General features: G+C 36.8%; 1 protein-coding gene across 9 annotated transcripts in view; it reads right to left on the minus strand.

Annotated features, from left to right (window-relative positions):
- Idua (alpha-L-iduronidase) overlaps positions 1 to 17224 on the minus strand; it is a 288729-nt gene that overhangs the window by 125344 nt on the left and 146161 nt on the right. For all 9 annotated transcript variants that reach the window (XR_016548188.1, XR_016548187.1, XM_090391167.1 and 6 more), the window contains one exon: positions 13930 to 14008. Coding sequence is in view for 7 of the 9 variants with exons in the window: in XM_090391167.1 (XP_090247293.1) it covers positions 13930 to 14008 (79 nt within the window). In the remaining 2 variants the exon portion in view is untranslated. The remainder of the gene's footprint in view (positions 1 to 13929; positions 14009 to 17224) is intronic.

The following is a 17224-nucleotide window of genomic DNA, read 5'->3' on the forward strand; positions in this document are numbered from 1 at the left end:
AAGCATATAAGAAAAGAAAAAAAAAGAACTATAAGAGTATGAAATTATAAAAACAAAAATCCGTTGCTTTAAATTGCAAAATGCTACATTAGTCAATTATCTGAAATCTTCATAATGAATTGTATATCCTCAGTCTATACAATTAAACTAAAAAATAATCTGAAAACTTTGGCAGTCAGTCACCTTTTTAATTGGTCCCCTTCAATTACAAAGAAGAAAGAAACATACCTGATGGACAGGAAGTCTGCATTAGTCAGCTGGGGAGGAAGCAGCTAGCACAGCTAGTATGAACTTTCTAATTTGACAGGGCCTAATAATAGATAGCTGGCATAAGTTAATACTGTTCTCTTAAAAATGTAAAATAAAGAAATATGATATTATTATTATTATTAGTCCGTGCGGTTAGCCTAGTGGCTATGTGCTTCGCAACCATATGCCTGGAGAAGGAGTGTCCTAGGTTCGATTCCCGTCGGTGACGTGAGGAGCTGAAGGATCTTCCTCGGCCATAGCCAAGTTAGCCAGTCTTGGGCGTGGACAGCAGGGTATTTTCCCCCAGTTTATTCTGGGGTTTTTCATCCCGCAAAGCAGGCAAACTGGCCTTGAGAACTTAACACTACAGGCCATAGGATACACCAGGGCATAGGGCTGACCACCTTATCCTGTAAACGGAGTGAGGTCCGATGATCATTGGACCCTCGACACCGCAAGGTAAAAGAGGGTATAAAGAAGATGAGATGAGATGAGATGATGAGATATTATTATTATTGCATGAGACTCTTCACAGGGTCTGAAGACTCACCAAAGGATGTCCAGACAATCCACGTGATGTCTCTCATATCTCTCCTTGAATGTATTCACCAACAAGCACTTACAAAAGATACTGGAAATGCATTCCATTCATTCACCACCTTCGAAATGAAAAATCTAGTCCTGAGATTAAATAGTTCCATTGCATAAGGATGTTTCCCAGAGAAGATAGCAAATTATAGTTGGGAGTGATGGTTACCACTACTCCCAACATACTTATAAAACAATGCACTTAAATACACAGGCTTCAAGTACATGACATTCTGAGTGAATTAAAAAAAAAAGATGTAAAACAAATAAAAGTATAATCATCTTAAGATCAACACTTCAGAATTTTAAATGCAAATAAATTTCCTGAAAATAATCCAATCATTATCACCAAGTTCCTGATATGCACCCTCAAAGGATGTACATGATAATATGATTAGTACTATGTGATTAAGTTTACATTATTATTAATTAACAATTTTCCTCTAAATTAATTTGTAATTTGTCATTACTCCAAATACTGTCAGATCTTATATTTTTATTTTCTACGATACTGCTAATTACATCGATCCACCTGGATCTTGGTCTTACTCTGGGTCTTTTCCCAGCTATCTTGGCATCAAACACCTGTTTTGTTAATCTTCCCTCTCCCATTCTGTTTAAATGATCCACTTTAGATTAGTTATACTCAGTTCCTGAATGCTAACAGTCAAGTTCTTTCCTAATATCTTTAATACATGATTCTGCAACTGATGCCGTCTGTTCTGTTCATTCCTTTAATTCTTTTTTGTGAAAGTCTATCTGATGTGTATAATCCTTATCAAATGTTTTATTTCCCAACTCTCGGATGTATATGTTAAAATTAGTTTGAACACTGTCTTTTATACTGCAGGTTCCCTTTTATCCCATATAAATTTATTTAACTGGCCCAACATCTTTGATTATTCTATTATCTATTTCCTTAATATGCCATCTTCACTAAACATTGGGCCTAATAGCTGAAATATTTTACTTGTTTCAGAAATTTCTCAATTCAAGATGCAATTGATATTTTCTATGTTATTATTATTATTATTACATTCTCCATGGAGTCGGCAGATTCATCATGGAAGGTTCATTCAAACGACAATAAATCTATCATACTGAATCTTAAAATCCTTAACACTCCCTGCATTAACAACATATTATGGTAATGTATTCCATTCACTGACAATTCTCCATGTAAAAAATTTTTTCCTCACACCCTTCTTCAATCCCAATGGATTAATCTGATAAAATCCCCTCACTAACTTACAAGTCTCTATCATATCAATTCTTTTCTTGCTATCCATCAAACTCTGTAATCCATATTTCTTCAATCTCTCTCCACAGCCAGCATTCAAGAGTCTAATACCGTTTTAGTCACTTCTCTGGACCCTCTCCAATATTTCTACATCACATCAGAAACCTGGTGACCAAATCTCAGCACAAATAGTCCAAGTATGGTCTGACCAGTGCTTTAAACAGTGGCACAGCCACTTCCTTATCTCTACATGTTAGGCTACTTCTTATCACAGCAGCACTACGTTGTGCAGCCTTTGCAACATGTTCTCTAAACTTCGGTCTACTGTCAACCATCACTCCTAAATCTCAAATCTCATCCACTTCCTGCAGTACAGCACCATCAATATAGTATATTCAATCCCAATGGATTAAGCTGATAAAATCTCCTCACTAACTTACAAGTCTGTATCATATCACCTATTTTCTTGCTATCCACCAAACTCTGTAATGTAACTCTAAAATGTAACACCATGCACTCATTAATATTAAAACTACTACAACCCCACTCCTCTGTCCAAGTCAAAAGTCTATTCAAATATTCCTGAAGGGAATTAACATCAGCAGTGCTACTTATATGAGAGAGAGAGAGAGGTATGGGAGTGCTAGAAGAGGAGAGAATGGAAACAGTAGGAGGGATGGAATGAGAGAGAGGTATGGGAGTGCTAGAAGAGGAGAAAATGGAAACAGTAGGAGAGCGGGAATGAGAGAGAGAGAGAGGTCTGGGAATGAAAGAAGAGGAGAAAATGGAAACAATAGGAGAGAGGGAATGGTAAGAAGTATAATGTATGGGACTCAATGATCCGTGGTGCTCAAGACAGGATATGTGAGGAGTGTTTGCCAGGAGGAATGATAGAAAGTGAGGCTTTGGCAGTTAAGAGAGGTGAAAGGGTGGATGAGATAATTGTGATGGTGGGAACAAATGACTTGAGTGGTGGTGTAAATAGGGCAGCGAGAGATAAGAGATTCTTGTTTAAGGTAGTAAGAAAGAAGATACAGAGAGGAAAGATAGTGTGTGTCGCCTAGATATGATAATGACGAGCTGAGCAGAAGAGCAGTAATATTGAATGATATAATAGCTAGAATGTGTGACAAGAGAGGACTGGAATATGTGGATGTTTGGAGTGCGTTTGAGGACAGAGAGGAATTGTACGCAAGAGACCGCTTACATTTGAATGAGGAAGGACGTAGGCATCTGGAGAGATTGCTGTTCTGAACAAATCAGTGTGTCCCAGGGAGGATGGTAGCAGGGGTGGCCTCTTGTGGGAATGGATACTTGGGAGAAAGGGGGACGACATCCCCCCCCTCTAGACTAACACTGAGCCCAGCGGAGTCTAGGGGGGATAATTCAGGGTATGGAAACAATGGCATTTATATGCTTTATACTAATGCCAGGAGTATCCGGAATAAGGTAGAGGAATTGGTGGCGCAGATAGCATCAGCCTGGCCAAAAATTATTGGGATCACTGAGATGTGCATGACAGAAAAGGATATAATAACAGGAATAGAAGTTATTACTGGGTAAGCATTTTTCAGCAGGATAGGAAGGGAAAGCGTGGTGGTGGAGTACTGCTTATGATAAGTGACAACCTATGTCCTCTAAGAATGGAGAATTTGGAAAGCAGTGGCATTAATGATTTTGAAAGCATATGGTGTGAGGTAGAGATGGGCAAGACAGGATATTTAGTGGGGTGTTGCTACAGACCCAGGAGTACAGAGGGTGGGGACCAGGAAATGTTTAGACAGTTGAGTTTAGCATGTGCAACAAGAATGATTGTTATGGCAGATTTTAACTACAGTAGTATAAATTGGGGAGAGGAATATGCATGTAGCAATAAGGGAATAAGGAGTATCCGGAATAAGGTAGAGGAATTGGTGGCGCAGATAGCATCAGCCTGGCCAAAAATTATTGGGATCACTGAGATGTGCATGACAGAAAAGGATATAATAACAGGAATAGAAGTTATTACTGGGTAAGCATTTTTCAGCAGGATAGGAAGGGAAAGCGTGGTGGTGGAGTACTGCTTATGATAAGTGACAACCTATGTCCTCTAAGAATGGAGAATTTGGAAAGCAGTGGCATTAATGATTTTGAAAGCATATGGTGTGAGGTAGAGATGGGCAAGACAGGATATTTAGTGGGGTGTTGCTATAGACCCAGGAGTACAGAGGGTGGGGACCAGGAAATGTTTAGACAGTTGAGTTTGGCATGTGCAACAAGAATGATTGTTATGGCAGATTTTAACTACAGTAGTATAAATTGGGGAGAGGAATATGCATGTAGCAATAAGGGAATGGAATTTCTAGAATTCTTGAGGGACAAATGTCTTAGGCATCATGTAATAGAGGGAACAAGAGGTTCAAGAGTTTTGGATTTGGTTATAGCTTCAGAAGAGTTGATAATAACTGAGATGACATTTCTTCCACCAGCTGGAGAGAGTGACCATATGGTTTTGACTTGGAAAATGAATAGACATGCAGGAGTATCAAAGAGACTTTTTTACTAACTATTATAATAACGGAATTAACTCATGTAAATTATTCTTTATTCGTAGAATTTTCACCTGAGTATCACAGGCATCATCAGTACAGATACAAGGCTAATTAAACAATAACTGTTATATTCACAAAGTGCCACCTAAGTAGCTAAGGTTAAATTTCCTAAATTTATTTATTTATTATTATTATTATTTATTTTTTTTTTAATTATTTAAATTTAATTTAGTTATTTAATTATTCAATTATAATAATTAAAAAAAAAATTTTTTTTTTATATATATATAATATATAAATATATATGTGTATACAATTATATGTTAGGAAAGATTTGCTGCTTTATAAAGTACTATCTCCCACAAGGGAGAAAGATGTAGACCATCGAATCTGTTTAGGTTACGGGAGTGAAGTAATGTTTCACATGTTTCTTTGTATAGCCGTTACATTAGGAACCGACTTTTGTGAATGACTTTTGTCTTGTTCCACTTAACTCTATGTCTGGTGTTGATGGCATGTTCTGCAATTCCAGACTGTTCGGGTTTAAGGTACTGGATGTACGACTGGTGTTCATCTAACCACAAGCAGGGAATCTGGTAGACTTACTGAAACTTATATTAAAGAGATGGGAACGTATGTGGAATTATAAGGCAGGTGATTATAATAGTCTAAGACGTCAACTTGGGGAAGTTTCATGGAGGGAGAAATTGGAAGGCCGGGATATCATTAGTGCATAGAAAATTATGAAAGAATATTTGTTAGTAGCAATGGTAAGTTGTACACCACGAGCGAACAAGATGACACAATTTGGAGTAAAGTGTATGACAAACAATATTAAACAGGAATTGCATGCGAAAAAGAGGCTATGGAAGAGATATAAAGAGACAGGTGAAGAGAAGATGCATGAAGAATATAAGACACAAGCCAGAAAAGTGACTAGTATGGTAAGTAAGACGAAACTGGAATATGAGAGGAGATATGCGCTAAGATCCAAAGAAAGTCCTAGGGAATTTTTTAGATATGTGGCCAGTAGGAGGAGAAATGACTGTGGAAGAATGATATTGTGGGATAAAAATGGGAATAGAATGACTGATGCAGAGGACATAATGGAATTATTCAATGAACACTTTATTGGAGTATTTCATCCTGGAGGAGTCAGTTTTAATGCTAGAGGGATTGGGCAGGTTCGAGGTTTAGAGTTACAGGAGGAGAGTGTGTTTCAAATACTGAGTACTCTGGATGTCAGTAAAGCTGTGGGACTGGATGGTATTTCACCACAAGTTTTGAGAGATTGTGCTAGGGACTTGACAGTGCCTTTGACCTGGCTTTTCAATGAAAGACTGGCTGCGGGGAAAGGTGCCCATGGAATGGAAGGAAGGTAAGATAGTGCCATTGCATAAGGGCGGTAGCAGACTGGAAGTGTTTAATTATAGGCCAGTTTGTGTGTCATCAGTAGTTAGTAAGATCTTGGAGAAAGTAGGGAAGGACCGTATACAGCATTGGGCAGATGAGGGTAATGTTATCTGTGAGAGTCAACATGGATTTGTGAAGGGGGCGCTCTTGTTTTAGCAATATGCTAGCCTTTTATGATAAAGTTACAAGAGCATTAGATGAGGGAAAGGCATATACTGCCATTTTCTTAGACTTAGCAAAGGCATTTGACAGGGTGCCACATGATAAGCTGATATTTAAGTTGCAGCACATGGGTCTGGATGTCAGATTTATCAACTGGATTCAGAATTGGCTGTCCGATAAGTATCAGAGAATTGTGTATGGTGGGGCAGTTTCAAGGAAGCAGAGGGTTACAAGTGGGATCCCACAGGGTTCAGTACTGGGAACTATATTATTTAACCTTTATATCAATGACATTGTCAGTGGATTGCAAGGGGATATTCAGTTGTTTGCAGATGATGCGAAGCTGGGAAGGATTATTAGTAATAATGCAGATGGGGCAGCCCTGCAAGAGGATTTGAATAAGCTAGATAGATGGGCAAATGAATGAAGGTTGTCGGTTTAATGCAGCAAAATGTAAGGTCTTGAGGTTTGGGAAACATCAATGGGATGGTGCATACTCTATGGGAGGAGTTATATTAGAGGATGTATAGGAGACATGAGATCTGGGGTTGATGATTGATAGAAACCTGAAATTTATGGGACATATTGCAAAGGTGGTGATGGTAACACAGAGGATTGCTGTAATAATGAGAAGGACACTGACCTGCAGAGATAAAACAGTTATCATTCCATTGTATAAGACCCTGATTAGACCACACTTTGACTATTGTTCTCAGATTTGGACCCCAGGATTTGAACGGGATAAATTAACTGTGAAAAGGGTACAAAGGCAGATAACAAAAATGGTTTCAGGACTGTACAATGATAGTTATGAGGATCGGCTGAAGGAGTGCAGAGTTTGTTGGATAGAAGAAGGAGAGGTGATATGATTGAGACTTTTAAACTGTTGAGAGGTGGTTACAGGGTTGACACTGCGGAGTTCTTTTGCTTGGTTGAACAGCGGGAAGGAGTGATGACAAGAGGCTATCCCTGGAAGTTATGAAAGGAAACTGTGAGCAAGAGGGTGAGGAGTGGTTTCTTTGCATGGAGGATGGTTGAAATGGAATGGAATTCATTGGAATGGAATGCATTGCCTGATGGAGTGGTGAGAAACTTTGAGTTTCTTAGGGGAGTACCTCCCCTTGATGAGTCTTGATAGACTTTGTGTTTCTTAGGAAGGACCTCCCATGATGAGTCTTTTGACTCCATGGAGGCCTGAATAATAATAATAATAATAATAATAATAATGCTTTCCAACTTTGCATCATCAGCAAACAGCTGAAGATACCCAGTCAGTCCACATACTATATTTTTTACAAACAAGTCAAACAGCAAGGGCCCAAGAACAGAACCCTGGAGCACACCACTGGTTACCCTTCTTCATCATAAACAACTTGCCAGTGTCATTCAGAGAGCCAATCTCTGATCCATCTAACCAATATACTATATATTCCCATCCTCTGGAGCTTGTACATCAACTTATCATCATGTAGTAATCTAGCAAACAATTTTGCAAAGTTCAAGAATATTACTGTATATGATACTCCCTTATCTAACACACTTGTTACCTTATCATAAAATGCAAGTAAATTGCTAAAACAAGACTTATCCTTAACAAATCCATGCTGTCCATCCTAAAGAATGCTATGTCCATCAACCCAATCCTGTATTCTATTCCTAACCAATCACTCCAATATCTTGACTACAACTGCAGTTATACAGACTGGTCTATAATTGGAAATGTCTGTCGTAGAACCATGCTTGTGGAGCGATACCACTTTGTCTTCTTTCCACTCCTTAATAACTTTACCCACTGTAAATAATTAGGTCAAGGGCATATTTAACTGTTGTGTGCCCTTAAGAATACATAGTGATATGTCATCCATCCCACAGAATTATTAACATCTAACTCAATCAACACCTGATGCACCTCTGATTCTTTCACTTCCAATTCTCCCAATACTTGTTTCCCTTCTATATATATTGCATGGCATCATTTACACAATACGGTAAAAGCTTACAAATTTCTCAATCAATAATTCCACTATATCCTTTGTAACTATTACTCTACTTCCTTGACTATCCACCACTGTCAACCTGCCATAATTATTCTTTCTCTTGCTTGCATTTAACAGATGAATCCTTTGGAATTAACCATGGGCTGACCAGCAAAGATCCTCTCATACTGCACCTTTTCTTTCCCTACTATGCTCTTCCTTCCTAGCCTGCACTTTATACTCTAAATCAGGGGTCTCCAAACTATGGCCCACGGGTCAGATGCAGCCCACGATATGATTTTATCAGGCCCGCCAATTGGACTAATTTTTCAATAAGAATCTGCAAAAAAAAAAAAGGGGGTGTTGATAGATTTCAAATGCATTAATTAAAATTGTGTTCAAAATATATTCCCGAATAGCAAAAAGTAACCATAATCCAATAATAAATTTAGTTTAATCCTTTATCCCAGTGAGAGCAAACAAACTTTGTGCCTGAAAATATCTTCAGGACTGAATATAGTGTTGTACTATCTTACCTGGGTAAGTAGTGCGACACCAGGGCAACTCATAGCAAAGGTGGAGCAAGCTACCAACACTCCTATCCCAGTATCTCCCATAATGGGTAGTGTCTGGGTAGTGTGTGTAGTGGGTAGTGTTGGTAGTGGCCAATCCCATAAGGGATTGGCCACTACCCAGACTAGTTTCGACCTTTATTGAGGTCTCTTCAGTGGGAGCCAGGCCCAGAGTTAGAGATACCAGGCAGAAGCAGTAGCAAGGTCATCTTTACCTATAGGAGTTGCCAAAAGGCTTACCACCTTTTTTTTATTAAATTACTCTGGATTTAGAGAAAGATGTTGAAAGTTTATTTTTCACTAGGTTAGACTATAATAAATTTAGTTTAATCCTTTATCCCAGTGAGAGCAAACAAAGTTTGCTCCTGAAAATATCTTCAGGACTGAATATAGTGTTGTACTATCTTACCTGGGTAAGTAATGCAACACCAGGGCAACTCGTAGCAAAGGTGGAACAAGCTACCAATACTCCTATCCCAGTATCTCCCATAATGCAAAACACATCTCCTTGTGCATATGTATACTGTTATGCATTAAGGGATTGGCCACTACCCAGACTAGTTTGGACCTTTATTGAGGTCTAGTCTTTTAGTTTATTATAGTTTTATATATTTTAGTTTATTATAGTGTAACCTAGTGAAAAATAAACCTTCAATAACCATAATCCAAGTTTTACGGTCTTTCTGACTGTAAAAGGTCAGTTAAAATGGACTAATGAAGAAAAAAATTTAAAAGAATTCAAAATGAAATAAAAAAGTTACATCCGAATAAACTTTTTTATCAACAAAAAAAATTATGTCGCACGAAATAAGAACACTTAAAAAATGCAGTTAAAATGAACTAATGAGCAAAAAACGAAATAAAGACAAAATTTCCCAATCTGTATTCATTGACAAAAAACGAAATTAAAAAAAAGTTACATGTAAATTATCGGTGTATATTCAGGTTGAAAAACTAATGACTAGCAAAAATGTAAATAAATTGTTTCCCAAACGGGAAAAAAATGAATTCAGCTATTTCAAAAAAAAAGGTATCAGTTTGCATGTAGAATTGTCGTGATAAGATTTTTTTTTACAAAATTTTGTAAAAAAATTTTTACAAAAATTATTTTTGAAATAAATTAAAAAAATAAAATTTTTAAATAAATTTTTTTTTTCTTTTTTGAATATTTCAGGTAAGTTATTAACCGAAATATCCAAATTATTACATTGCACCACTTGCAGTGGTGCAATGTAATAATTCAATTAAACTCATATATCTAGTTCTAGAGTTTTTTATTACTATGGCCCACTGAACAGTGCTGAAGTACCCAATGTGGCCCTCATGGCAAAAAGTTTGGAGACCACTGCTCTAAATGGATCCAATCGTCACTAACTCTCTTGTACTTCCTCCATAGCATTTTCTTTTCCAACACAGTTTGCTTGATTTCACAGTTCATCCATTTCACTCCTGCTCTATTTATTTGCTGAACTCTTGGTATGCAGGTACTTATGAATTTCCATGCACTATCAACATCTTTTCTGCATAGCTCATCCACCCAACATATTGATGCTAGTTGACTATAGAGCTTCCTATAATCACCTACCTTATTATACTTCCTTATATATCTGTTTTTGGCAGTAATCTTTTCTCGTTGCACCTATTCCCAAACAAGTACCTCATGATCATTCTCACCAACTGGCAGCAGTGTCAATAGCTCATTAACAACTACATATTGTGAAGTTATCACCAAATCCAAAACACTAAAGCCTCTTTATATATCTGTAATTAGTCTCCCATCAGGATTACCTTCTTTTCACATGCCCAACCAACTTGCCTAAACATTTCACAATCAGTATTCTCTACATTCCCTGGCTTATAACAACATTGTATTATCACATATATGAGCCTGTTTATATCAACTACTATCAGTTTCCACATTTGTGGACACAATTTCTCTGCAATCATTAACAGCACTTCATCTCCTCTTTTCAACTTCTATCCTTACATTTCTATTCCTAACATCATTCACAGACAACAAAGTTTCACTTATACCAGTTATCTTTGGGCATAATGATTCAATCAATGCGACAAATTCAGCTATCTTATTTTGAATACCCCTTACATTTGTATATATGCATAACAATCTCTGCATCTTTGAGGCCATTTTAACAGCACCAATGTTCTCTATTCCAGCTGCTATACCACACGTCTCTCTCTCTCGGTGTGACCACTCCCGTTTCTCTGATCATGTTTCTGATTGCCATTCATAACCATCTCATCCATCACCTTGTGTTCTTATAATCACATCTTCAACATCATATTCATCTTCTTCCTGTTGTACAACCAGTTTAGCTGTGTTATCCTGCTTCATTAGTCCCATTAGATCGTCAGCTACGTTAAGCTCTTGATTCTGTGCCTTCTCTGCAAACAATAGCCTTTCTAAATACCCAACATCAAACCCATTCAAATACAATCCATCAACTTTAAACCATTCCAACTTTCCTTGAAATTCGATTTACAAACTGAATCCCACACAACTCAGCCATCTTGCTATTCATCATCTCTGCTCTCTTTCTCAATTCACTGTTATCATATCTGGGCAGCAGGCTAATTACTTTTCCGATAAAACTATTATCCTCTATTTGCTACAACAACTTTCTCAAGTCTCTATAATATTCTTTTTTTCACTAAGTCATTTGTGCTACCACTATTTCTGATCTGATGCTCACTCTTTCCTTCTCTGCAAGGCATCAGTTATCAGTTTCGTTGTTCCTCCAGGAAAGCATGGTTTATGTACTTTATTAGTCATGACACCTCTAATGATCGAGTCCCCCACACAATGATATACGATTATCCTTCAACTCTTTCTTCATAACACTAACTTCGTCCTTCTCATTCATATCAGCCAATCTCTTCTTTAGGTGTTTAATCTCATCTTTCATTGTTTCATTTCACTTTTCATTTTCACTAACTCTTGCCTAAGCTCTTCTATTACAGTCCCAACTCTAGCTCCCATTTCAAATTGCTGTACCCATCAAGACACTTTTCACATACATTAATGCTTTCCTTCTTTTTGTTCACTCTAACAGTCCACAAATCTTTCACATTTTTGGTGTGCATATATAAAGCAATTTTTGCAAGGCATCCACTGGGAAAAATCCAGGACAGAATTCAACCTTTGTGCCAAAGCTTTCTGTGTCACCAACATACACTTCTTTACTGACGCCATTTTCAGAAGCCAAAGAAACATAGTAGTACGAACAAGCAGCCAAAACGATAAACAACCAACAAAATGAACTCTACGACACTTGATCCAGCATGAAAAAACGTAGCACAATTCACGATAAAAAGCCACACTATATACTATTTAAAAACACTTTTCTTAGCACAGCTCAAACATGCCACTACATTCACTAGCAACGCCTATGTTTCTGCTGAAAATTGTCTACTGCAATCCTGGAGAAGTACATGTAGTTTAAAGAAGTATATACTAATGATTTCACAGAAAACTACAGTTGTTATAAAATGCAGCACTGACATATTTATTTTTCAACTATATACTCCAGCATATTTTTTAACTTAATGTAACAAAAATTGGATAAGTAAAGCTTTTTGTTGGAAGTTTTTTCCCACTTGGTTAGATTATGATAAATTTAGTTTAATCCTTTATCCAAGTGTAAGCAAACAAAGTTTGTGCCTGAAGTATCTTCAGGACTGAGGCAACTTGTGGTAAAGGTAGACCAAGCTCTCATCACTCTTTGTCTTAGTATTTCCCATAATGCAGAGCACATCTCCTTGCGGACATGTATAATGCTATGCATTAAGGGAAGGGCCACTACCCAGACCAGTTTCGACCTTTATTGAATGTTCGAGTACAGGTCAAACTCCAAAAACTCAGCGTTGTTAGCCTCAGTAACAGACTCACCCTGCCTCCGAGAAGAACTCTCAGTGTTGGCAGGGTGAGTCTACCTCATGGTAGGCTCACCCCACCACTGAGCAGAGCCAAGCAGAGCTGCTCATTTTCTCATATGTCATCTGAGGGGTAACAGCAACAGCCATGCCTCAGTTAACTTCATGGGCTACAGTAACAGCCAAGCCTCAGTTAAAACCTCATGGGCTACAGTAACAGCCGAGCCTCATTAAAACCTCATGGGCTACAGCATTGCCATTCATTACCCAAGCTTCCAACCGGTTACAACCTTTATTGAGGTCTCGTCAGTGAGAGCCAGACCCTGAGGTGGTAATACCAAGGTAGAAGCAATGGAGAAGTCATATTTACCTAAATGAGTTGCCAAAAGGAGTCTCACCTTATTATTAAATTATGCTGGATTTAGAGAAAGATGTTGGAAGTTTTTTCCCCACTTGGTTAGACTATAATAAATTTAGTTTAATCCTTTATCCAAGTGTAAGCAAACAAAGTTTGCACCTGAAGTATCTTTAGGACTGAGGCAACTTGTGGTAAAGATGGACCAAGCTCTCATCACTCCTTGTCTTAGTATCTCCCATAATGCAAAGTACATCTTTGTGCGGACATGTATAATGCTATGCATTAAGGGAAGGGCCACTACCCAGTAACTTTTGACCTTTATTGACCTCAATAAAGGTGGAAACTGGTCTGGGTAGTGGCCCTTCCCTTAATGCATGTCCACAAGGAGATGTGCTTTGCATTATGGGAAATACTAAGACAAGGAGTGATGAGAGCTTGGTTATGCATTAAGGGAAGGCCACTACACAGTAACTTTCGACCTTTATTGACCTCAATAAAGGTGGAAACTGGTCTGGGTAGTGGCCCTTCCCTTGATGCAAAGCATTATACATTTCCGCAAGGAGATGTGCTTTGCATTATGGGAGATACTAAGACAAGGAGTGATGAGATCTTGGTCCACCTTTACCACGAGTTGCCTCAGTCTTGAAGATACTTCAGGCACAAACTTTGTTTGCTTACACTTGGATAAAGGATTAAACTAAATTTATTAAAGTAAAACTTTTGTTTTTCCTGAATTTTAGTAAAGATGAGCATAAATAATGATTCTGAAATGTATATAATGAACATTTTTTACAAGCTGAAAGTAATCACTCTAGAAATTATATATGTACATTGAAGATAAAACAATAAAGAATGTTCAGCATATATTTAATTTACAAATTTAATTTAATTTTTCCATTGATATTTCAATGGTAAAACAATATTCATTCTAAACAGAAAATCAACACACCTTTACAACTAATGCTGCATAAGTTGTATCTGCTCTCCAGTTTTCTGGCTTTGACCATCCTACTAAAGGATCAGCTTCACTTATAAAATAAGGGAGAACAAAACTGGCTATAATACCAACACACATGCATTATTTATAACTACTTCTGGATAACTCAGTTTTATAATTTCAGACAATGACATTAATAAAGGATGACATTTTGATGTGCACTTTATTAATTGTTAGGGAAATATATAAGAAAAGGTTTGGTATTGGTAACAATATGTTCAGATATTTTATTAATTGTTCAAATTTTAATATGCTAAATAAAATGTTTATAATAATTTAGCTGCTAACAAACTGCTTCAGGACTTGTTAAGCTAAGTAACAAGTTCAGTCTCTAGAGCAAAATTTCAATTCTTTTTTTACTCATTCTGTACTTATTGAAGATAGTACCATGGTGTATGAAAATTAAATTTTCTACAATAACATTAAAAGTTATCTTACTGAATTCAGTAATATACTTGACAATAAATATTATTTTTTATGCTCATTTTACCAATGCATAGAAAATAATAAAAGCTAGATATGAGATATTTTCATAACATGCTTAAAAACTAGAGAGAGAGAGAGGTTAGTTAACTTCATTACCAGTTGCTCCTAATATTTTATCCAGTAAAACATACTTCCTAGAAAGATGTAACATTCCAAATTGGTTTCAAGCTTTGGTGATATTTCATCAGTAGGGAAGTTGACTGATGTATATAGGTGAGCAACTTGATGGTAGACATGTCATTTTTATGTAAAAAATGGAATGGTGTGAAATCACGTTTTCACTATATTCTGCCCTTCTTACCAAAAGGAAACCAATGTAAAGATCCTCATGACTGGCTCCTGTAATTTTATGAAGTGATAAAATAAAAATGTGAACCAGTTCGAACACTTGACTTTGGTTCTGTAATGGAAGACCACTTATACTTCCTAGTGTGTTTTACATACTTGTTTTATTCATGTACATCACAGATTGCTTTACTATATACACTTCACGCTACCTATAGTAATGCCAGTTGCTTTCTGTGCACAAAAATCTCAAAGATGCCCCAGGTACACAAAATTTTATCATTTCTTTATAGTAAATAAAATGTGCCAATGTAGTAGAAATGCATCCCAAACATTAGGCCACATAAAGTAAGTTCATCTATAAGTTCAACTCTGGTCATCACGAATATGAAGTATGTTTTATAAGCTTTTATTTGGTTCCAGTGTTAGTCAATCTTTGTCACAGACAAAGATTTTCCCCTCCTGAAAACTGATTATTAACCCTAAATCTCAAAAATTGACTGCAGAACTCGCAGATAATAATACCATTGTTATGGTTTATGGCCATAACCACAATATAGTGGAAGTTGTTTGCCATACTCCTCCCCATCCTCTCTCTCTCTCTCTCTCTCTCTCTAAAAGCCCCAATGCACTGATAGCTTGAGACAGCTATCAGCGAAGGCTTGAAGGATGGAGACTGGAATAAAAGGCATTAGAGGATTCTTTTATTATTTTATGTTGAATAAAATATAAAGTTAGTGAGAGTTTTCGATTATGATAGTTTGATTTGTATTTATTTGTATCTGAACTTTGAAGTTATTTATTTTTAAATATATCTCTAAATGAAATGTATATGTGTGTGTGTCATGTCTTACAACTAAATAAGTATAACTTTAATACAGTTGATTCTCACTATAGAAAACTCACAGGACCACAGAAACAATTTGTTATAGTGAATAATTTGCTACAGAAAATTTCTTTTAATACATCGTTTTACTTATAGAGTATTAGCTGAGACTTGTCAGTATCTTGTTTTATAGAATGAGTTTGTTATAATATATAATACATAGCATATTATAATATATATATAATCTGATAGAATTGGAGACTGGGTATCTGATAGGTATCAGCAAGCTGTATATGGGAGAGCAATATCCTGGAAGAGGAAAGTCACGAGTGGTGTGCCTCAGGGGGTCTGTTTTAGGGTCGTTGCTGTTTAACCTGTATGTTAATGATATTGGCAAAGATTTGAATGAGGATATTCAGTTGTTTGAAGATGATGCAAAGTTGGAACAAACTATGAAGAGTAAAGAAGACATTGTGGCCTTACAAGAAGACTTGAATAGATTGAGGGAATGGGAATAGGGTTGCAAGTTCAAGGTTGCAAAATGTAAGGTTTTAAAATTTGGGAAACAAAGATGGGATGTAGAATTTATGATTGGTGGGGATATATTTTTGAAGGTGGAGGAAATAAGAGATCTTGGGGTGGGTAAGAATCTGAAATTTAAGGAACACATTGCCAAAATTGTGAGGACAACACAAAGAATTCTAGGAATGATGCAGAGGACACTGACTTGTAGAAGTAAGGAGATTCTTGTTCCATTGTATAGGGCTTTGATTAGGCCACACGTGAACTACTGTGCACAGATTTGGTCACCTGGTTTTCAAAAGGATGAAGAGATGTTGGGAAAGGGTCCAGAGGTGGCTAGAATGCCGAATAGGAGGAAAGGCTGAGAATATGCAATTTACAGTCTAGTGGATAGGAGGAAGACAGAGGCCTATAAGTTAGTAAGGGGTTGTTATAGGATCAATGCTGGAGTGGTTTTACAGAAAATGGTCAGGGAAGAACCAGAGGTCATCCCTGGAAGCTGTGTAAGGAGGGTATGAACAGGGGAGTGAGATGCAGGTTTTTTGCATGCAGAGTTGTGAATGATTAGAATGCCTTGCCTAAGAGTGTGGTGATGGTGGTGTCTGCAGAGAATTTCAGTGTGTTTAAGGCACAGTATGATGAACTGTGTGTGTATGGCAAAAGGACCTCCTAGATGAGTTTTTGACTGCATGGGGTCTTGGGATAATAATAATAATAATAACAGTGCTTTTTATAATGAGAGTCACTCTATACAAATGATACTTTATTACTGTTAATAACATTAATTTGCAACTGGTATAATTGAGACTAAAGCAAGTGAAATGATACTAAATAATAAATAAGATGCTATATTCAAGCAAAAGTGATCAGGAAAGGAAGGAGAAGCAATACAGCTTCTAATATAGCAATACATGCATAAATTTCTTGATTGGCAGGCAATTTCAAATAGAAACACAAGGACATATTTCATAATTAGGAATTGGACAATGAAAGTTACTTGCACTTATTTTCCCACAAAAAAGTTAATAAGAAAGAAGTGGAGGAATTTTTCAAATCATTAGACAGGCAGGTTGACTTACAAAAAAAAGGGAAAAGGTTGGTCCATGTTAGAGATTTAAACACTAGGAA

The sequence above is a fragment of the Typopeltis vanoorti genome, chromosome 4, assembly GCF_054136105.1.
Source record: "Typopeltis vanoorti isolate ZY-2024b chromosome 4, IOZ_Tvanoo_1.0, whole genome shotgun sequence".
Classification (NCBI taxonomy): domain Eukaryota; kingdom Metazoa; phylum Arthropoda; class Arachnida; order Uropygi; family Thelyphonidae; genus Typopeltis; species Typopeltis vanoorti.